This window comes from Anopheles coluzzii, chromosome 3 (assembly GCF_943734685.1).
Source record: "Anopheles coluzzii chromosome 3, AcolN3, whole genome shotgun sequence".
In the NCBI taxonomy this organism is placed as follows: domain Eukaryota; kingdom Metazoa; phylum Arthropoda; class Insecta; order Diptera; family Culicidae; genus Anopheles; species Anopheles coluzzii.
The window spans coordinates 80767715-80790198 of record NC_064671.1 but is presented as its reverse complement, the minus strand read 5'-3'; the positions used below and the strand labels follow the sequence as shown (position 1 = coordinate 80790198).

The window sequence follows — 22484 nt, the reverse complement described above, 5'->3', positions numbered from 1 at the left end:
GTTCTTGGCACTGGCAAATGGCTAATGGTACCCGTTTGTATTTATACAATCGATCACTATCGCTAACGGGCACACGACGCTTGGACACCAATTACCGTAGTTGCAATGGCTGCATACGCTGTGACCGTACCGCGTCTGGCAAATAATTGCCTTTCGCCTGAAAGCTCTCCTCTCAATGTTTGTTTGTTTTGGTTTTTTGCCACAGCTGTTGTTACTTCACACCGCTTCATTTTTCACCAGTGCGGGGCACTAATGGATGTTCGATTAAGATACGGCACTCTGGCGAGTCGCCTTTTTTCCGCAGCAAGTTGGATGTAATTGGTGCAAAATAAAAGGCTTCAGACCATCCCGCCAACCGGCTCTTGTGGTGTGTTGCTGGTGGCTGCCGCTCTTGTTACAATTCAATCTACAACTCGGTTGCGTATATTTTTTTCTGTCACACTTCTCAAGGTCCCTCGGAGGTGTAAAAGCGAGCGAAAGGAAGGATAAGCAACGGTCATGTTTTATTTTTTCCCTTCCCTCCACACACACACAAATCGTCAAGTTTCTTATAAACGATTGCTTTAATCTATACATGCGTTCAGTTGACACCGGACCAATGGATTGCGCTAACGTTGCCTAGGGACATACAAGCAAGATAAAAATGCTCCACAGTCTGCCCAACCAACCCGACATGCGAGTGCGTGTTCATCCTCTGGCATAATTTCTCCTGGCAGCTAGCCCCGCACCCATTGCGCCGATTGGCGGCACGACGGCTTCTTGATGCAAGATTAATAAGGCAAGATACTGGCACTGTGCGCAACATTTAAAATGTGATAAAATCTTAATCATGTTATAATTATACAAGCGATGCCCTAGCCGGAATAAACAGCCGTAAATAAACATATCGCGTACGTACGGTGGCGCGAGCGCGTGGAAAGGATAATGATATTTGCATGCTCATGTATGTCTGCCGGGATAGTTAAGTGATTTTGTACTTTGTATCGTTCTTTTTTCATGTTTACTTTATTTTGCATTATTTATGTTGTTGTTGATTGTAGACTTTACGTTTTTTTTGTTTAGTTTTCCTTCCTGATTTGTGCTTATTAACTTGTTGTGTCTTTGTCATATCTGTGTTGTACAATTATAATTATCTTATTCTATTATTTCTTTTTCACCGTTTGGTATATTCTTTTTATGTTAATTTTGGTGTTATAATTCAAATTCATTTGCTGTTATGTCTACTGTTTTCTTTTAAGAGTTCTACACATGCAATGTCGTTTTTTGCAGTATTTTTAGGTTTTAAATGCCTTCTTTAGGCTTGCCTTCCACAATCCGATGTCCAATCCGAATCCGATAACAGAAAGGAAAGGGTGTTTATACGGCGATATCTACTTCCTGATTGACGATAGGGAGCGAACATCTACCGAAAGTCATCGTTGCTCCTAGTAAAATTGGAAATTTATGATAACCATGCTTTGAAGTTACTGGCAACCAGCTGAAATGATTCAGTGGAATCGTGGTTTGACGCTATAAAATATACTAATTTTTATTTTGAAGACAATTAAAGGTATAAGGCAGCGATTGGCAAAGTACGGCTCGCGCATGCGGCTCTATTTTTATGTAATTTGACTCTTTCGGGGGAAAAGTTTGCCGACCCCTAGTATAAGGCGTCATAAAAATATTACGATGGACATCTGGAGGCGATGCTAGATGAAGATCCTGCACAACCACAGTAAGAAGACACTTGTATATATCTCAGAAAGCCATTTTTCATCCATTTATTGCAATGGTAATGATACGAAACGAGACCAATTGGTTCTCATTCCAACTGAAGAATTAAAACGACGAACGCCGTTTGTAAGTACGTAAGTTACTGCTTCTACGGCACTTTTTAAAATGTACCAAGAAACACCAGTATGTGAAGTTATACCACATCCTACAGTAGAACTTGAACATTTTTATTGTCCGGTAAAGTAAGATCTGACTAAACAGCACTTCTCCAACAGCGATTAAGTAAAAAAAGCATTCATGGATAACATTTTGAACCATGTTTAAATAAAAAAAATGTCCCAAAGCTCGATTAATTTGTGATTCTTATAAGGATTTACTTATAAGGATTAAACTTTTGAACTTCTAGAAATATATTAACAACTGTTGAAATGATTTCGTAGAAATATATAATCATTCTCTAACGTATTATTAATTCAAATACAAAAATTCAACCAGAAAGGATTCTTTCCCTAGTTTTCTTCTTCTTTACACATTTACTGGCATCCTCTTTTGCAATTGTTTTGCTCTTGTTTTGCATCTATTATTGATGTAAAATATTATTTTCTTTGACATGCGACCGCCTGAACGTAATATATGTAAAACCACCCATGTTTTTCCACCCATCAACATTTTTCTTCTAACCCACCCGAACCGATCGGAACAGCACAAACCGCCCCAAGAGGCCGGTTTGAAAAAAAAAAAGGATCCCTCAGCCAATCATAGCGGCATCATCTTTCGCTCAAATGCAACGTTGTTAACATCGCGCGCTCCGTTTCGCTGACAACACGACACTAGATTGCGCTATCGGCACGATCTTTATTAAATGCAAAAATGCGCTTGGCAAACACACGAGATCACGGACGCGATCGCATGTTCGTTGGGGCGTATCGCATGTTGTTGTATGCTCGATTTTTTTTTTCCAAACACCCGTGGGCATCATCACCATTAGGTGGAAGGAATTGAAACCACACGGTGAGGTACAAATCATTCCGCCCCGTTTTCTTGTGGCACATTAATTGCATGGGAATGGGCGGTACCAGGAGGTGGGGTTTTTTCTTTTGCAAAACAAAACATTTCAATTTTCACGCAAACGCGCTCCACCGGTGGGCGGGCGGGCCAGTCAGTCAGGATGCCTATTTTTATATGACCCGGACCCGTCCTCCTGTCTCATTCCTCTCACATCGAAGGAACAATTTGCCATCCTTCGTAGGTTGAAGTGCGTAGGCAACAGATACACACACGCACATCGGCACCACGCCCTAGCGAATGGGGATTGTTTTAATTACATCTTTATCGGTACGTTGTTTTAATTGCACACGATCTTCAAACCGACCGGGGTAGTATTCCATCGAAAAGTGAGGTGCCCTTTCGCCCTCTCCAAGCTGTACGCCGGGGCAATGAATTTTAGTTGATTTTTATGGCGAGAAACGGGCGACCAGATCGAACGGTTGCGAAATGAAGGAGGGAGGAACGAGAGCGGCGAATCGGTTACGGAAACGGCTTTAATGTTTTATGTTTATGTCGATGCATTGTGACGGTGTGTGAATGGAAACAAATTGATTTTATACGTGGGATTGTAAACGGGATAAACCATTAAGCAAAAAGGTGAAATAAGATACCTTTGCACCGTACAACGAGTTTATGCTATTAATCTGATTTATTTAAAATACGTTACAGGGTTTTCCAGCAGTTCTCATAGCTATGAGACACTTTGTTAACTCTATCTTACACGAAATGAACTTATTGTAATGGGAATTGGACTCTCAAGCACCCTAGTTAGACAAATACAATAGGAATCCAACCAGCCTGTCCAAAAAGGGTACCATAGAGTCCAATTTCCAACATATGCAGTTCACTTCCGATCCTTTCCTTATCATGTAATTTGATGTTACAGTTAGAAAGAATCAAACATAACCTCTTGATTAGTTATTTACAAGATGAGATATTCTCTTGTAAAATTGCAAGTTTTCAACACCTTTTATTCACTTTATAATGTATTTTATAAATATTACCATGCTCAATTCGGTATTCTGTAACCTATTTTATGTCTACTTATATTGATGTTCTGAATATCTTTCATTTTGATCATGTATGAGATCATGACTTTCATGATCATGTATTGTATGCATCATCTATTTTTTCATTTTAAATATACTGTTTACTATTTTATTAACAACTTTCGTTTGCTGATAGATTATGGTATCTTTTCATAAGAATATATAGTATTACCGTATTGTTTTTCGTGTTGTTTCACTTTTTTTGTAATGAACTAACTATTCATTTTTTATTATTTTTTTAAGATGATTTTTAATTTCTTTAATTGCTTTGTTAGCTACATAATTGCTATATCCATCATGCTATATACATCATTTACTTACTTATCCGGCACTACAACCGCTTTGCGGTCTTGGCCTGCCTCAGGAGTGTCCGAAACCGCTCACGGTCTCGCGCCTTCGTCTGCCAGTCCGTTATCCCGGCCTTAATGGCGGACGCCTCCACGCCATCTTGCCACCTCAATTTGGGCCTACCACGCCTCCTCTGTCCTTGTGGACGGCCTAAAAAGACTTTACGGGCTGGGTCGTCCGTTTCCATGCGTATAACATGGCCAGCCTACCGGAGCCTGGCGAGCTTTATACGCTGTACGACAGTGAGGTCGCCGTACATCTCGTATAGCTCGTCGTTATAATGGCTCCTCCATTGTCGTTCCACGCATACGGGGCCAAGTATCCTTCTGAGCATCTTCCTCTCGAACGCGGCTAAGAGGGCTTCGTCAGATTTGGACAGTGCCCATGTCTCAGAAGCGTATGTGAGTACTGGTACTATATAGGTACTATATAGCCCCAGCTTCGTCCGTCGCGACAGGTTCTTTGAGGTGAACTGCTTTTTCAGGCTGTAGATTGACCGGTTGGTAGCCAGCATCCTTGCGCGCAACTCAGCTTCCATACTGTTGTCGTTGCTGACCTTTGACCCCAGATAGGTGAATTCACTTCATTCATTCATTCATTAATTCATTCAATTCATTCATACATCATTTACAGTATTTGTTTCCAGATCTTCTGATCTCCTATTTTAATTACTTGTATTTAACTTTTTGGCCCAAATCCGTTCTTTTTCCCAACAATACTTTTTCTTGATTTGTTTTTAATATACTCTTATTTTGTTATATCTTCTTTTGTCTTGATTTAATCGTGTGTGGTTTCACTATATATGTTTGATCTCTTCTACTTTTCTTATACTTTCTATTACCTTTTTGTTTTTGTCCGTTTATAATTCAATTAATGTCTTTGAACCATCTCAATATCGAGACAATGTTTTGCTTTCTATATTACACGCTCGGTAGTTCTAGTTTCAGCAAAATGTTTGCCATCTTGAAATAAAATTTCCTCTGATTACAATTTCCTGTTCCAAAACTACACATTCCCTCTACATCCTTCAGACATTTAGAATGGTTTACAAATCACGTACCAATTGGTTCAACATCCCGAACCCAATCGCCTTCATTCCCTTTGAGAACACAAATCAGACACATAAAGCTCTCACCAAGCATTGGCAAGCCCCCCCCTTTCAGTTTCACCTTTTGATTGACTTTTATTGCAAACACATCGGCAAAATGGCTATCAAATTTACTACCAGCATACTTGCACCACCTTTTGGATGCAGTGCAGCTGCGACACTCAATAAGTATCGCTTTCGATCGCCCTGCCCTTCCCCAGCACTCAGCGAAATAAAAACTTCTCGGGGGTGCGAAGAAAACTCACCTTTGCTTTTTTCTCTGTGGTAATGAAATTTGAAGCCTTCGCAACACCGGGCAAGGCCTGTTTTTACCTTTCACTCGATCGCCGCTCCGTTCGGGCGGAACAGAACAATGCTGGGTGGCCAGCTCGATCATGGCAATTTGCATAAATTTTGCGCAAGAACCAATCAAACATTCCGCTGTTTCGCGCTCTTTTTGGTCGTTGTTTTATTTTCCGGAGTTCTGGGAATTGCGCCCAGTTCTTGGGAATGTGTTCAATGTGGGTTTTTTGTTTTTTGGAGAGCTTCATTCCTTACCCGCAGCCTTTTGAGGACACACGGTACAAATTACCCTTTTGTAATCGATCGCAACCTCATCGATCACACGGAAAGGCTTAAAAACGCTCACCCAGACACACTGAGGCATCACACAGTTTTGGCCACCAGCTATTAACCGCTACCGCATACAGGCCTCGCAACTTGTGGGGATATCTTTATCGAATTCCATTCCATCATCTTGCCCGCCGGCCCATCAGCCTTCGTGCGAATCAGACGCTCGGAATTCATGTCCCAATCATGTCCGAGTGAGTCTCTCACTCTCCCCAGTGCCCGGTTGCACGGCAATACGGTAAACTGTCATCTTTGTAAGGCTTCGGCGGTGTACGTGCCAAAAACAAGCAAACAATTTACGGTATCGCGCACCAGTGCCGTAACACGCCCGTGCGCCCGTACGGGTCCCCTTTTTGGCCCCGTGGTCACAATTATGGTATTGTGCAAATCGAATATCGTTTTCCTCCGCCCCTCGTCGATCGATTCGTGTGTGTGACTCCCTTTTTTATTTGACATTCGAGCGACAGTGCCGGTACGGGGATGGAGTGGTTGGGGATGTGTGTGAAAGTGAAGCGATCAACCCTTGGATGGGCAAACTACCTTGAATCTATGTTCAATATTTCGAGCTTCAATCTTTCAATTAGATGTTTCCAGGCTTCTGATCTTTACCAGAGATGAAAAAGGACATATTTAGGGACTCGTAAATTAAATATAAGCGTTAAATTCACTGCGTAACATGTATTTCAACCTCCAAACGCAATTATCCGTGAGGATAGACCCTACACTAACTAACCCTACCTAATCCTCTTACAGTACGCAGTAATGAATATTCTGATAAATCTTTGATCGGCAAAGTAAGACTCGTGAGTGACTCTTTGCATCAAAAAATGGTTGGGTTAGAACGGTTCTAAGCAGAGCAAACTTTATCCATTTGGCTTTTTACTTGGAACGCTTATGCTAATGTACTTAAAATAGGCAAGTGGATAGTTGGGAAGTTTATGTTGTGGTTTGGGACGATGGTTTCTAAAGACTGCATTAGTATGCTCCAAGCACTACACCCTTGAGCACAGGGCATCTCTGTGCTGCAGAGTCTCTACTCTAGAGCAGGCGGAGGAAGCCCGATTCATCCTATCGAGCAACAGTCATTGCAGCTCCTTGTTGTGCACCAACAAGTACAGCATTGATCGTTGATGTGACGATAGTTTGAAGCAGGTGACTTTTTTTTCAGATCTATTGCCAATCAGTGGAAGATGACTCCATAGCCACTTTGGTGTACGGAAGTCTGTTGATCATCATTTGCCGCAAACGTTGTAGCAATGGAGCTTATATTTGGGGAATTTCCAGCACAAGCAATGTGCCGAGCCCTTCTATTAATGGCTTTGCATGCTGAGACTGAGAGTTTGCGCCGAATAAGAGAAAAAGAATAATAATCAATCCTGTGTAACCTCATCAGTCTTGATATCCTCAGAACCAGGTCCCCATTGACTTTAGAGGGTTTCATTCCTACACATATTTGCATTTTGTTACTCCTATTCAAAACCAAATCTTATTCTGGATGCCCTAAATACTTAACTCGATCATTATTTATCATACGCTACCATTTTCCCGATAGTTTGTAATTAGTCCCTCCATCTGATCGAAGATATTGCATTCACCGATTCGATTGTGTACCAATGACTGCTTTGAAGACGAAACTTTAAAATAATTCGTTCAATTTTAGCAATTAAATGCTGTTACTCTACATAACTATGACTTGTCTCAGAATGTAAGTTCTACGGGAACGTCTAGACACGATCATTCCAAGCTCTAGACACTCCAAAATAGTAAAAAAATCTTGACAAAGGCTAGAAAATGTCATAAAATAGCTAGAAAGGATTAAGAACAATCGTTATAATGCTTGAGAAACTGAGGTGATTTATGGGATATTGAATTTATTATTTTAATAGCATATTTGAGACATGTTTTGAGAATGCCACTAATCACTTTTGGTCCTTCAAGCCGGATTCGGTTCGAGTATTTTTAATTTACGTCATCATTTTTCATAAACACTTTTCGCATCCAAGGGTCTATGTCGCGTTTCTGAACCAATCGATCGCGATCGAGGGGTGCAGAGGGTGCGTAATATGCACTAGCCAGCAGCAACTGGCGTGCCAACAACTTGAACGATCAGCGATCAAAAAGTACGATGAGAACTCGCCCAAGTAAAGCCTCACCATCCGATGTAATGCGTCCGTGTCATGTTACGTCGGCGACTGTTGACTCCACCGACACCACGCGAAAGGGTCTCCGCGGATCCCGCGGAAAGAGTATGTGTGTTTTTTTCTCTCTCTCTCTCTCTCTTTTCGTACATCACTCCCCATCACTCGTGTTGTGTTTGTTGTGTTCAGGTGTCAAATAAGGCAAAGCCAGGGCGCGTGTTCGTCATATTCTTTTTTTGCCGAGCAGCTTGTTTGCGAGAATCTCCCCCCTGATCAATCAATCGACAAGCTGTCGGTGAGATTTGTAGCATTTTTTGTTGTTGTTTTTGTTGCTCCTTCAATACCATCTTGATGTTATCCTGCACGATATGCCGGCCCTTTTAGCAAAGATCCGGGTGCGATGTCACTCGCATGGCACGGTCGGCCAGCTAGCCCTGCCAATCATTTAATCAACTATGCCATCTTTCTCTCCCTTCCTTCTTCTATCCTCACCAGCACTACAGTGTGACGTCATGGCTAGTGGGCTGCTGAAGGTGGAGCCTCCCGCCAACAATGGGACGGGGCTGGTCCCGGGACGGTTGTCCCTTAGCAGCGACAACCTGGCGACGGGCAGCCGGCTCGGCAATGGCGAACGGGGCGGCTCCCTCACACCAAACCTTCCCTCGATGGATCGGCTCAGTGCGCCGATACTGACGCGCCGCAAGTTCAGCTTCCCTGCCAACCTGCACTCGACGGCACTGCTCGGGTTCCCCGAGATCGGTCACCGGGATGGCTTCGGGATGGGCGGCTCGTCACTGTCCGCCTCCAGTACCGCACTGTCCGCCCGGAGGCGGCTGAGCAACGTGAGTGACGTCGTGACACGCAAGCTCTCCAGCACGATCGGCTGGAAGCAACCGGTCCTACCGTCCCAGGACATCATCACCCAGGGCAAGTGTCTGTGCGGGCAGTACATTCGGTGCCGGTTGAAGCGATCCGGTGTGTTTAACCGGAAGCTGGGGCTGCAGCGCATCCGGAGCATCGTCGGCACACCTTCGATCCACGTCGTGCGGGAAGTTTTCCCCGCCCTGCTCAGCGTAAGTGACGATCAATTCACAGACGATCTCATTCAGACTCTAACTTCAGTTTCAACTTCCTGCTAAAGGTGGGTGAGGAACTGGAGCGTATGTATCCACGCATCTACAACGGTATTGCCCGCCAGCTTACTCGCTTCGGACGGGGCGAGCTCAAAACACCCGAAACCGCCCCGGTACTGCTGAGTGCGATCGCGCGCGATCTCTTCAAGGCGGACATTACGTGGGGCAAGGTGGTGTCACTGTTTGCCATTGCCGGCGGGCTTTCGGTGGACTGTGTCCGGCAGGGCCATCCCGACTATCTGCCCAAGCTGGTCGAGGGTGTGGCGGACGTGATCGAGGACGAGCTGGTCACGTGGATATCGGAAAACGGTGGATGGGTGCGTATGGTTGAGCTGGATGGATGTACCACAAGTGACAATTTTTTAATGATATTTTTTTTCCTTTTACATACATTCGTAGATCGGACTGGCAAACAAAGTGCGACCACCGCAGGAAGAGATCACGTTCACTGGCCGATGTTTAGTAGGAGCGAGCTGTGTGATAGGACTATTTATACTCGTCTTTCTGCTAAAGACGCTAGGCTTATATTTATTTCCAAATATATTCTCCTAATTTTACGGTGTTTTTTTTCATTTTCTGTCATTTTAAAAGATTTTCTGTTTGAGAAAGAGTTGTAAGATTGGATTATTCTTCATGAAACAAATATTTAAAAATATTTTCTTCCCTTCAAGATCCAAGGATTTCGATGAATAGTTAAGGGTATTCATTTGCAGAACGTTGTTTTAGCTAACGAAGCAGTTGTTGTATTGTCCCAGAGTGATCTCGTCTCAATAGCTGTAAAAGTAGCTTGTGATTTATGTTTAGACTCACAGTGAATCACATTCTAAGTGATCATAATACGTATTTTAATTTAATTTAGCTATCAATCATTGATTTTTGCTATGGTGGATAGATAGAACAACCATGACCTAAGTCAATTATGAGTAAACGATCATTTAACAGCGGGCCAATACCATGACGCTTTTTAGATCAATTTGAAGTAAACCAACTATTCGAAGGTAGTGTTTTATCTAATCAGAGTACTTACTCAAATAATGTGGCTTATTTTATTCTGTTTAAGTAAATGTACCCTTGCAGTTGTAAGTAAACAAGAAACTGCATTGATATAATTTAAAGAATTTTGCACAAATTACGCATTCTGATGCGATCAATAAAAATAAGATAACTATTATGTGGCATCGTTTGGCTTCGCATTGCTCAGAAGACTTGGCTAGGTTACGCAGAGAGACCATCGTGTTCTGTCTATATTGTAGGTTTGCCATCATTTGTTTTAGCTTACAGCGTTTTCCAAGTCACTTTCAAATGTGCACATAATTATTCATCGCATCCAGTATGGTTTTCAACAGCTTTCAAATGGTATTTTGCTTCAACATGAAATTTCAGTTTCAACACATGATTTTCAACACATAACAAAGAACTGGCAAACTCAATCCAGCTTAAGTCGTGTGCAGAAGAAATTTAAAAAAAAAATATTATGATGGAAATGAAATGTCAGATCTACGAGGAATAACATTTTACATGCGGTGCACCGGTCAACTTCTTAACGTTTCGCCCATAGTGGCAAATTAAGCACTGCATCTGTAGGAACCCTCTGTAAAAAAAGGTTCAACCTTAACTTACAAGTAAATGTATATTTAAATATTTCTCCGTGTGAGAATTGCTTCATCAATCTAACCAATCAACACTACAACAGTTATATCTACATTTGCATGACATTGGTACGAGATCAGATCGATTAGTTTTATCTAAAAAAATGGGTTGAACAAACGCTGCCGTTCTGCACGATTTTTAAAGAACGGTTCTAAAATCTTCCGTTTTTTACCCCGGCAGTTTCAAGAATAAACTTATAAACCCCTCTACTACCATACTAGCATTTAACGATCACCGATCACCGATCAACTGTTTATCAAGAGCTTGTACAGGTCGCGCCGCTGCCTGGGCGAGCGTTTGCAAGCAACGTCCACTTGCACACAAGGTCTAGCATCGAACCGTCAACTGGGCATACCGTCCGACAACTGTCGCATTGGGTGTCGGAAAAGAAAATTGTAACTTTTTTAAAACTAATTTACCCAGCAAATATACTACACATGGAGCAAGCTTTATATCAAAAAGCCCAAAAAAACATAATTTTGGAAAGCAATATTTCGATGCAATAGACCCAAATGCAAGAGAGGGACACTTTCGCTGACATAACACAACAGAGCAGAGGGCTCCCGTTGGCCCCCGCCTTCCATGCAGCAGGGCGATCACGATGATCAAGTGAACGATTATCGGCGAACGTACGGACGGAGCGGACGGGCGACGGCTGCCTTATGCCAAACAAATCTCATCGTTTTGCTGCCCTAGAAGGTAACCTTTTGGCGGAGGAGTTCTGTTGACTTTTCCCAACTCCGTCCCGCTTACGTGTTGGCCCTTCTCTCCCTCTCTTTCAGTGTTCGAATCAGCAGCAGCAGCAGAAGGTGGAGGATTCTACGAAATCCACCCCTAAGCATCCGAGGCCGAGCAACCCGCGGAAGTTGTGACCATCGATTGCGGGATGACCGTCGTTGACACCGTTGTTGTTGTTGTTGTTGGTTGTCGTCCAGCTTCTTCTTGAGTGATAGAGAGAGATAGAGAGAGGGAGAGAGTGCGGTGTGCCGTAACAATGTCGTCGACGGCAGGAGCATTCCACCAGCAGCATCAGTCGCAGCAACAGTCCCCTCGGTCGCCGATAGTGGCCGCCGCCGTTGCCGCAGCCGCCGCGATCGGGGCCGTATCGGGGGGCAGCGCCGGTGGGGTGGTCGGCTGGACGAACAAACGGAGCCCCATCCACCATCTCACCACCAGCCAGGACGTTATCAATCAGGTAAGAGCGGCTGCTGCTGCTGCGCCAAGGTTATTGCGGAAGGTGTTAATCAAACGAACACGAACTCACCTGTTGCTTTCCTTTTTGCACGCAGGGAAAATGCCTTTGCGGTGAGTACATACGCGCGCGGCTCAAACGCAGCGGGCTGCTCAACCGGAAGATCCTGCAGCGTTTGCGCAACTCGATGGAACACTGTATGGCGGGCAGCGGCGGCCTCGGTGGAGGGGCCGTGGTCCGCGAAGCACTGCCCATACTGAACGGGATGGGCGAGGAGCTGGAGCGGATGCACCCCCGGCTGTACAGCAACGTCAGCCGGCAGATCTCGAACGAGCCGTGGGGCGAGCTGACGGAACCGGACACGGTCGGCTACCTGCTGCACGTGGTGGCGAAGGATCTGTTCAAGAGTGGCATCACCTGGGGCAAGGTGATATCGCTGTTCGCCATCGCGGGCGGGCTGGCGGTCGACTGCGTGCGGCAGGACCACGCGGACTACCTGCAGCAGCTGATCGAGGGGACGGCCGACGTGATCGAGGAGGATCTGAGCGGGTGGCTGGTGGAGCGGGGCGGCTGGCTCGGGCTGCAGGATCACGTGCATCCGCCGCAGCCGGAAATCTCCGTCACCGGGTGGGTGAGCATTACCGCGCTGACGCTGGCGGTGATCTACATCGTCTCGTTGTTCCTACGCGTGATCGGATCGGGCTACGCCGAGCCGGAACGATCGACCAACTAATGATAGTGCCGCATTGCCTTAGGCTCTTCTTCTTCTTCTTCTTCTTGCATTATCATCATTCCACACTGTACTAACAGAAAATCTCTTGTCCGAATCTTGTCCTATGCTTACGCTACGCATTGCGCTTTCTCTGTGCAATCTCGCATCCTCCCCCATCAATAATAGCTAAACGGTATTGCCAAACACACGCCAACAAAAGGCCAATTTAGAGGGTTACATATAAAGGAGAGCTTATGAAGGTGGAAAAGGAGGGAGAGGAAGAAACCGCGTGCAAATATGTTAAAGTTTTGTTTTAGTTGTAATTACGTGTAGTTCTTTTTTTAAATTGTATTTAAACTATTGTTTATTCTTCTCTTATTTAATTCGCGCATTCCTGTTTTTTTTAATTCCATGCTTTTTTATCAACTGTTTTCTAATTGTCATTTCTAGGGTTTGTTTTTTTGCTTTTGTTGTTTCCCAAAAAAACTGTCCATAATTAGAGGTATTTTATATGTACGTAGATAAAAGAAACAAATAAGGGCGTAGTATGCAATAAATATTCAAATTATATTCGCTTACTGGCGGGCGACGTGTGACGTGCCTTGCAGTAATTGTTACAGTACTTTTAAATAATTTGAGCATGATTTTTAATCAAACACGATGGCACATGATGACAAATTAAGTCTCAAGAATATAAAACAAGTGCATGATAATAAAAATTATCTTTAGCTGAAGACTACAGCACCCTTTCTTGAAACTTTACGACTTGATTCTACTCAAAATTTACATAAAATCGTGGAAAAGCTGAAATTATGCAGATTACACGCACACGACACACGGCATCGCGATCAAGATCGGGCTTGTTAGCACCTTCCCTTTTTGTTTCAGCAAACCCGCATCGTGCACCGCGTACTAATTGCTCTTCGTGTTCGATATTATCATCGAAAACGATTACAACGATTAGCGACGATAATTAGCACACCGGACGCTTATTGCCGGACGACACGCTAAAGATCCACCTTAATTGCCACCCATCGTTTTTCACACCCTAATTTAAGGTGATTAATTTAACACTATCAGTTTCGGTTGCAGGCTCGTGAAACTTCAATGAATTAAGAAAAACAAAACGAAATGCTGTTTCGTAACACTCTTTTCGCTATACTTTGTTAGGTATTATAATTATAGCATAATGTAAATAGATGGTTTTATTCATTTCGGGTTATCAAAAACTAAACATTAGAGCACGGGATTATACACGTATGTTGTTGTTTTTTTTCTGTTTGCTTGTAGTAATAAACTAATGCCCTCTCCATTCGCAAACAGAAATAAACATTACTATAGATCAATCTGATGCATCGCGATCATGATCGCGAGAATCGATAATGGATAATGGCGCACGCTTTTTTTCATCGAACAATTAAATACACCAACAATTACAGGGTTTTCCAGCGATTCCTATAGTTGTGCGACACTTCCTTGATTCTTAGAAATTCTTGGAAATTGACTCCATACGTAGGGAATTGGATTCTATGGCACACTTATAGGACAGCTTCCTTGAAATTTCCTATTGGATTTGTTCTACAAGGATGCCATAGTTTCCAATTTGCAACATTTAAAGTTCACTTCCAAATAGGAAATAATAGGAAAGAGTCAATAAGGTGTCCCACAGCTTTGAGAACTCCCGGAAAACCCTGTATTGCAATGCGGCGGGCGCGCGCATTGAGAGAAAATGCATTTCTAAACTGAACGGCCTTATCGGAGGTAGACCTGCAGCTGCATCGCCGACTGGAGCAGCACCTTAATGCCGGGCATGAAGCTGGCGATCTGGGCAAAGTCCGGCCCGGACACCATCTGCGTGTGGAGCCCGATACCGTTGGCGTAGTCGCCGGCCTGTACCAGGGCAACCAGCTGGTTCAGCGAGTTGAGAGTGTTTTGCGAGAGCTGAGCAAAAAAGGAGGGGAGAAAGTGTCAATGGTGTACATGAGGGAGCATGGCACTAGCGCTATTGCTTACCCGATTCTCTCGCAGCAAATCGTACAACATTTCGAGCCGTTTCGAGACATCTTCCAGCTTCCGTTTCGTTTGCTAGAAAAAAAAATAGAAAACAGGAAAATTTCATTATCATACTGTATTTGCCTATCGATAACAAACACCTCGCTCCACCGTACCGGATTGCCTGCTGATGCGACGCACTGCTTCTTCAGCTCCTCGAATACTGTCTGCATGAACACGTACTGCTCCGGTAGCGGTGGCTTTTGCTTCGGTGGTTCCGGTGCGGCCGGTGCTGCAACCGGTTGCTGTTGCTGCTGCTGCATCGCACCACCATCCATCGGCTGTGCGCCCGGATAATACACGCCGCCACCGACACCCGTCTGGCCCGTGCCGGCCACCGTCGGCTGCTGGTACGTGGATGGTGCTAGCGTTGGCTGGAAGTTTTGATAGTTGATCGTCGACTGGGGCGGTGCTACCGGCGGCTGTTGGCCACCCATCCCCATCGCCGGGTTGTACATGGTGGCGGTGGGCTGCTGTGGTGCTGCCATGTACTGCTGACCGGTGTTGCCCTGCATGTAGTTACTGTTCGGATCGGGGTAACCGTTCGATGGGGCCAAACCGCCCGGCAGTGGTGACGTGATCGGTGCCATAATGCTCGGTTCCGCCTTGGGCTATTGGAACGGCGTTTTGAAAAAAAAAAAACAAAAACGATATGGGGGGAAAAGACGTGGGAGAAAAAGCATTAGCATAAGCTGTCCAAACCATCCTCGGCGGGGCAGAGGCAAAAAGTCGTAACGAACTGTTCCTATCGAACGGCAAGCCAAACTAAAGCTCAAACTGCTGCCTAAGAGCTATTGGAGAGAGATTGAGCGGGTTGATAAAGACATCATTGAAAGCGATATTAAAGGGAGGGAAAGCAGTCCAAAAGAGTAGTAGTGCACGAGAGGTAAGCCAACACGCAGGCCAAAAGAGCGTTAGCGAAAGAGATAGGAAACATATACAGTAAAGTCCAGATTTGTGGCATAGTTTCCTAAGAGATTCTGTTAAGAAGGTGGTTTGTTACAAAACATTAAAATAATTAAACAAACATTAAAAGTAACAAAAGTCCAAAATGTAAAAACAATTATTGAGAAAAGATTAAAACAAAATATCATAGATGTGTTCTAAAAGCAAATACAATTAAAATAGAAAAGAGATGGAGGAGATGATGATAAAGATATATCGAAAAACCTTACTAAGTGAAATATAAAAAAGCAAATATTTGAAATAAGATTATTTTTGAGATTGGAACAAACATTTTAGTTAAGCTAAGGAGTTAATAACTAAACAATTATGAAGTATAAACAATGTAAATTGAGAATAGTTCACGAAATTTGAGAAAACGCATAAAAACTTCAAAATAAACATGAAACAATTTTAAAACTGACGTTAAAGTTTAAGTAGTTCATGTAATGAAAGAAGTAAAATGTGTAAGCAAACAAGAAACTTGACAATCAAAAGAGAAGAAGAAGAAAACCCGGAATAAAGAAACGTAACACAGAAACAAAACGAAACACGCGCACACACAACAAAGTTCAGAAACAGTTCGCTAACCTGCGGCGAGGAACGGTTCGAATGATCGTTCGTGTGCGATTCGATAATGCGGCGCCATCGTCTGGTGCCGGCATGGACGGCGGACATTTCGTACTGCTCGCAATACTGCGAAACAGCAGCAACCGAAACGCACGAGAAAGACAGACGAGCATATACATACAAACACACAGATAGAAAAGGAGAGAAGTGAATAAAATAAGAAAAGAGACAGAAATGTAGCAAAAAGCACGAGGAGTGAGGACGTAATTGACAAAAGAGGAGCAAATAAAAACAGTTAAAGCAACGGTGTGGAAAAGAATAAGGGATAGTAAGGGATTGTTAATAGAAAAGAGGAAAGAAACGAAAGATTATAATACAATAGATGTAAATAATAGAAAATTGAGTGTAAACAGATCCTAGACCAAATGCAAATAGGGAAAAGAGGTTAGGAAGGGATGAACATAAATAATTCCTAGCCTAAATATTACCACAAAACGATACATAAGTGGGCCTCCTACACATCCTGATGGATTCCTATGTTTAAATAAACGACCAACAACGAATCCTTCTTCCACGCCACGACTCACCTGAGGTCTGCTAGAGCTCTTCAGCGCTGGCGGATCGTTCCAGCCAGGTGGTGGCGTCGGATTCCTCTGCACGTTGCCCATTGGAGGGCCGGCAGCTTGCGACGGCGGTGGTGGATATCCCATGCCAGGCTGTTGTACCTGTTGCTGCTGCTGCGTAACGTCCAGCGGAGACACACCGGGAAGATATGGTGACGCCTGCACTAGCGGTGCCGGTGTGAACGGTTTAAAGTTGTTGTTCTGCGCCGGCTGGGCCGGATTGTAGAAGCTCGGTGGCTGCGCCGGTGCATTGCTGGCGGGCTGCTGGGGCTGGTAAGCCATCGGGTTGTAGAAGTTTGCGTTCGTTTGGCCATAGTTCGGACCGGACGTGACCGACGGATCGAGCACGTACTTGGCGCGGCTTAGAGTGCCGCCGCCCGACTGCGAGCTAACGCTGGAGGGTCGCGGAGGTTGCGAAAGATCGTTCCCGGTGGCCGGTGGCGGTGGCCCAACGGGCGGTTTCGTGGCTAGCGGTGGCGGTGCAACGGGGGCCGCTGCCGGGGGCATACCCATAGGCGGCTGCTGGAAGGGTGAGGTGGACCAGCTCGGCTGCTGGGGCATCGTGGACACCGGATTGAGCGTTGGCATCGGTGCCGGCGGCATCGATTGACCGTACGCCTTCATCTTGGCCGCTTGGCCGATCGTGGGGAACATTGGATTGAAAGGTGGCTGTTGCTGCTGCTGCTGCTGCTGGGAGGCGTACTGTGGTCTTGTCGGTGCAGCCGGCGTGTAAGTTTTGTGTCCGAGGGCGTAATAAAGACGCTCGCGAAGCTCTTCCATCTCCGGGTCGGTCGAATTGCCCAGATACGTTAGCGCGGATGGTAGCGAACCCTGCGCCGCCAGCAACCTTGCGTACTGCGACAACAGATCGGCCAGCTTGCCGACAGCCGGTGCCGAGCGGCCCTGCTTCTCCAGCGCCTTTTGCAGCAGCATCGACACCTCCACCAGCTCCTGCAGGTCCCGGTTGCTGTTGTTGTTCTTATCCAGCTCATCCTCACCGTTCGCCGGATCGCTGCTCGGCTGACCGCCCTTCGACAGCTGCCACGCTTCGACCAGCCGCTCAGTGCTGCCGGCACAAATGTAGCACAGAATGGCATTCCGGGCCAGATCGGCATTGCTGACCGCTTCCCCCTGCAGCCGCTCGCCCAACCGTTCGCAGAGCAGCGGCAGCTGGTGCTTGCAGTGCGTGATGGCGGCCACCAGCGCCTCCTTCCACGAGTCGATCGTGCACTGCGTCACGACACCGGTCCAATCGCACAGCACCAGCGCGGAGATCAGGTTGGACAGATAGTTTTCGTTGTCCCGCAGGTAGCGGTACTGTACCTTGGCGAGCAAATCCGAACCACCTACAACGGATGAGACACCGCACGGATTAATATGCTGCTTCATGGAAAACACCCCAAACGACCCCGCGTCACTCACTGTTCATGGCGAGGATTAACGCTTCGCTCGTCTTGCCCGTCTGCATGCACAGCTCGATCGCTGCCTCCAGGTTGCCGGTGAGCAGTGCCTCACAAATCAAACCCTCCTTATCCTGCCCGGTACGGATTTTGTACGGAATTTCACCACCACCGGTGCCGTTCTGTTTGCTGGTGGTGGAGGCGTTCTGCCCATCCGTTGCCTGGTTGCCGGCGGCAATCGCGTCGAACACAGCGTTATTATCCGTCATCTGCTTTTTGAAAGGGAAATATGGAGAATGTGTTTGTATTAGTCATTTTTGAAGCTACATTGTAAAAATTAGAACAAGAAGAATCAAACAACTTTGATCCATGCATTTACAAAAATTGCCCAATTGCAAATTGCAACCGGGAAATAAAATATTGTAAGTTGAATTATACTCTAAAAGAGTCTAAATTATGTATCAGGACATTGATTAACTATTTGGAGATTTGTTCTAAAGGCGCCTGATAAAATGTGATAACAAAAACAAGTTCCACGTGAAGCAATAATACACTTAACAGGCAAATGTGCTAACATCTTCAGATATAGTGAAAATCTCTGTGTAGCACATTTGAAAAATTTGAAAAAGTGATATTTTAAATCAAGGGCCTCCAAACTTTTCTGCTCGCGGGCCGCATTGGTTCAAAAATAACTATGTTGAGGGCCATTTGACGCTACCTTTAAATGATGATTGAACGTTTAAATCTCGTTTTGATAACAAAATACTAACGTTACTTGTACAGCTTCGAGTAACCAAAGCTTGATTTTTGTCTAAGAAAAGTAAAAAAAAAAACAATTCTTTTTGAAAAAGTCATATAATCGTAATATTTATATTAACTCTGGCAAAGTCATCGTGGGCCGCATTATAAGCTCTTGAGGGCCGCATGCGGCCCAAGGGCCGTAGTTTGGAAACCCCTGTTTTAAATCATTCTTTAATAATGTTGTTCAAATCAAATGTCTATAAATTACACGTACTACAACATTGTTTTTTGTATTATTCAGCAGCTGCAAGCTAATGAATACTAATGAGCAGTATCTGACTTAAAATATATGTCGTTAAAATATTTTAAATGTGTAGCTTAAAACGTAATAAACGCTTCAATCAATTATCAAATAAAGGTGCAAACACAATACAGCAATGTAGTATTTAAGGTAGTAATACATTTAAAATTAAAATAAAAAACATGGGTGATACCAATAATAGAGCTGACTTGCCTTGACTTCTTACAAATTACATGAAAAAATAGGCAAATTAATAAAAATACTAATTTGTAAAATGTACATACAAAACATTATGAAAGTAATGGTTTCTATCATTCAAAAACACTGCCTTCAAAGAATAATTTACCGAAAGTAAACAAACTACCAGTGATCAAAAACAACAGCACAAAATGGAGCAAACTGTAGCTTACCGATAGATCAGTACTATCGTCCGTACTGGTTTCCGTTTCGGTTGAATAATTCTACACCCACACATACATACAACACGCACGCACACACACAAACGGACATTTTTGTTTTATAGCAGCGAAAACGATTGCGCGTCGCAGTTTAAGAGAAAAAAAACGACAAATAGTGACGGTATGTGTTAATTTCCGTGTGAGCAATAGAAAGCCATAGTTAAGAAACAAACAAACGCAAAAAGCGCTGCATATATTACAAGCGCAATCGAAAAAAAACGTGGAAAACGTAACGAGTTTTTCGAACAAAAGTATGAAAAGAGCTATTAGACAGTGTAAAACGAAGAACAAAACCAGCAAAGTGTGCAAGAATATTTTAAAACTAATCGAAAAAAAAACAAGGAAACCATTAAACGAAAAAACGTGGACAAAAAACGGCGATCCTTACCCGACTAAGACCGGCCATCTGATCGGTCAGCCCATCGACCGGGTTCGATTCGTCTCCCTTCGGTCCATCGACAACGTACTTTTTAAACTTATTGGCCGTATCGTCTGCCTGGTAGCCTAAAATGGAATGAAAAACGCACACCATTAGAATGACAGTTCAAACCGATGACTGGGTTCCCCCTTTGTTTGCACCTACCAAGCAGATTAAGCATTTCCGCGTGCGGATCATCCTCAAAGTTTGCCTTCAGGAAGTACCACATGAACCGGGAATGCTGATCGTTCGTTTGGTCCGCCTTCTGCCGGCAGTAGTCGGCAAAGTTGCCCTCGCTTAGCACCCGCTCGAGCTGGTTGGACCGTTCCACCAGCTCCGGATCGGTAATGACCTGATTGATCGTCACCGTGCGGCTCGCCCCATTGAAGGTGACTAGTTTTCCACCGAACTGAAACGATTCGAAATTGACGTTTTACACCAAAAGCGTTTAACATTTAAAATAACGATGGCGCCCGACTCACCCCAAAGCAGGCACCGGCCGGCCTCCTCATCCAGCGCGGCGGGCGCTTCAGATCGTTCGCGACCGGACCGTGCGACTGTACCGGCACCGACTGGCTCGGCTCGTGCCCAATGTGCTCCATGCCCGGGAACGAGTCGGCAATCTTGTTGCTCGTCTGCACCTGCTGGTGCACGCCGCCGTGTATCGAGTAGATCGTCACGTTCCCGTCGAAGCTCGAGCCGGCCAGCAGGGCCGGATTGCGGGGACACCAGGCCACATCGAAGTTCCACTGGTTCGTCGTCGCCAGCTCGGACAGTATCTCGCCGTTCGGGTCCTCCGTGTTCTGGTTCCAGCAGATGATGCGGTTGTCCTTCCCGCACGATGCCACCAGATCGTGGTCCTTCGGGCACCAGGTCAGTCCGAGCACGCCCCGATGGTGTATCTGGAACGTTTTGGCCGGTGCGGTCGCGTACCGCAGATCCCACAGCTGCACCGTCGGCGACTGGTCCTCCTCGCTGGCGAGCCACAGCTGCGTCGCCACCTCCGGGTGCCACTGGGCGACCCGCCAGCGGATGCGCGACTGCGTGTCGCTCAGCTTGATGATCGGCTCGTTCTTGCGCAGATCCCAGATCACGCAGCGCGACGGAAACACGGACGCGAGTATGTGCTGCACCTGCCGGTTCCACGCCAGCCCCTGCACGTCCTCGTGCGGCGTCACCTTGGCGCCCGGGCTCATCGGTACGGCCGTGTTGTTGAGATCCCAGATGAAAATTTCCGACTCCGAGGCACCGCTCGCGACCAGATTGTGCTGGAAGGGGTTGTAGTCGAGGCTGCGGACCGCGCCCTGGTGCTTTTCCTGCTGCGCGACCAGCGCGTTCTGTCCCGCCAGCAGCTGGGCCACGTTGTACACCTGCAGCACGCCACTCTCGCAGCCGCCGGTGATCAGCCCGCTGGGGCTAGCGCCGGTCGTCGCCGCCGGCTCGCCGCCACCAGCGGGCGCCAGCGGGGACCAGAGCAGCTTGTGGAAGCGGTGTGTGCTCGGCTGGCTGCCCTTCAGCTCCAGATCGTAGCTCGGATCGGCCAGATTGATCGAGTACAGCTCCAGGGCGGCCGTCGTGCTGAACGATGCGTCCAGCTGCTGTGCGGCCGTACCGGCGGCCAGCATGATCGGGGCCTGCTGGGCCGGCGACCACGCCACATTCACCATCTTCTGCAGCTCCTTCACCTTCATGGTGATCTCCGCTTAATTAATTGACTGCAACGGGAAGGCGAACGAGCGAGAATGGTTGGCAATGATTTAATGGAATAACACACACACGCGCGAGGAAGCGACATTACGAATCTGGAGCACCGGAAGTTCAATGAACTCTATCGTGCCAAGGGATTAGAATCGGATCGTAAGGGCAGATCGTGTGTCTTAAAATGCAAAGGCCTTTAAAATAAATATTTAAATCACATTACAGCATTACAACGGGCTGTAATAAGACACCCCCTCAACGCTCCCATCCACCCAGCCAGTGTTGTGATGGTGTGACGGAATTGATGAGTTGGCCGAATGCAAAACGAAAACACAACTGCCGTACGGGGGGCTGGGTGGTCATAAACAAACCATCCAAAAGGACTGGAAATGCCCTTTTTACTGTGAAACTTTAAGATTTTCCGAACGCTCACACCTACCTGCACACAGTTAAACACTAGAACGACAATTCACACACGAATTTCGACCCGTTTTCGGCCGATTTACGATCCCACCCACAGAACGTACGTAGCTGTGTGTCCGAAAAGTTCTTTGCGGCAAAATAATACACGTCACCCGCGGA

At 45.6% G+C, this 22484-nt stretch overlaps 3 protein-coding genes across 7 annotated transcripts in view; 2 read left to right on the top strand and 1 right to left on the bottom strand.

Annotated features, from left to right (window-relative positions):
- Positions 1-9702, top strand: part of LOC120957836 (bcl-2-related ovarian killer protein-like) — a 52199-nt gene extending 42497 nt beyond the window's left edge. For both annotated transcript variants that reach the window (XM_040380226.2, XM_040380225.2), the window contains 3 exons: positions 8508-9085; positions 9154-9462; positions 9545-9702. In XM_040380226.2, the coding sequence (XP_040236160.2) occupies positions 8525-9085; positions 9154-9462; positions 9545-9697 (1023 nt within the window). In that variant the 5' untranslated portion in view covers positions 8508-8524 and the 3' untranslated portion in view covers positions 9698-9702. The remainder of the gene's footprint in view (positions 1-8507; positions 9086-9153; positions 9463-9544) is intronic.
- Positions 9703-11242: 1540 nt separating this feature from the next.
- Positions 11243-13321, top strand: LOC120958747 (bcl-2-related ovarian killer protein-like). The gene is made up of 3 exons (XM_040381748.2): positions 11243-11494; positions 11578-11990; positions 12085-13321. The coding sequence occupies exons 2-3, from the start codon at positions 11790-11792 to the stop codon at positions 12718-12720; spliced, it is 837 nt and encodes a 278-aa protein (XP_040237682.2). The 5' UTR covers positions 11243-11494; positions 11578-11789; the 3' UTR covers positions 12721-13321.
- Positions 13322-13831: 510 nt separating this feature from the next.
- On the bottom strand, positions 13832-22466 carry LOC120956362 (protein transport protein Sec31A). Of its 4 annotated transcripts, XM_040377766.2 has the most exons (11): positions 22342-22466; positions 20687-21919; positions 20370-20613; positions 20175-20290; positions 19739-19789; positions 18309-18555; positions 16851-18232; positions 16285-16389; positions 14868-15362; positions 14713-14784; positions 13832-14640 (listed from the first exon to the last, which is right to left on the bottom strand). In XM_040377766.2, exons 2-11 carry the CDS (start codon positions 21893-21895, stop codon positions 14452-14454), a joined length of 4110 nt encoding a protein of 1369 aa, XP_040233700.2. In that variant the 5' UTR covers positions 21896-21919; positions 22342-22466; the 3' UTR covers positions 13832-14451. The 4 variants fall into 4 exon arrangements, with proteins under 4 accessions (XP_040233700.2, XP_040233702.2, XP_040233701.2 ...); XM_040377768.2 differs by lacking the exon at positions 16285-16389; XM_040377767.2 differs by lacking the exon at positions 19739-19789.
- Positions 22467-22484: the final 18 nt, after the last annotated feature.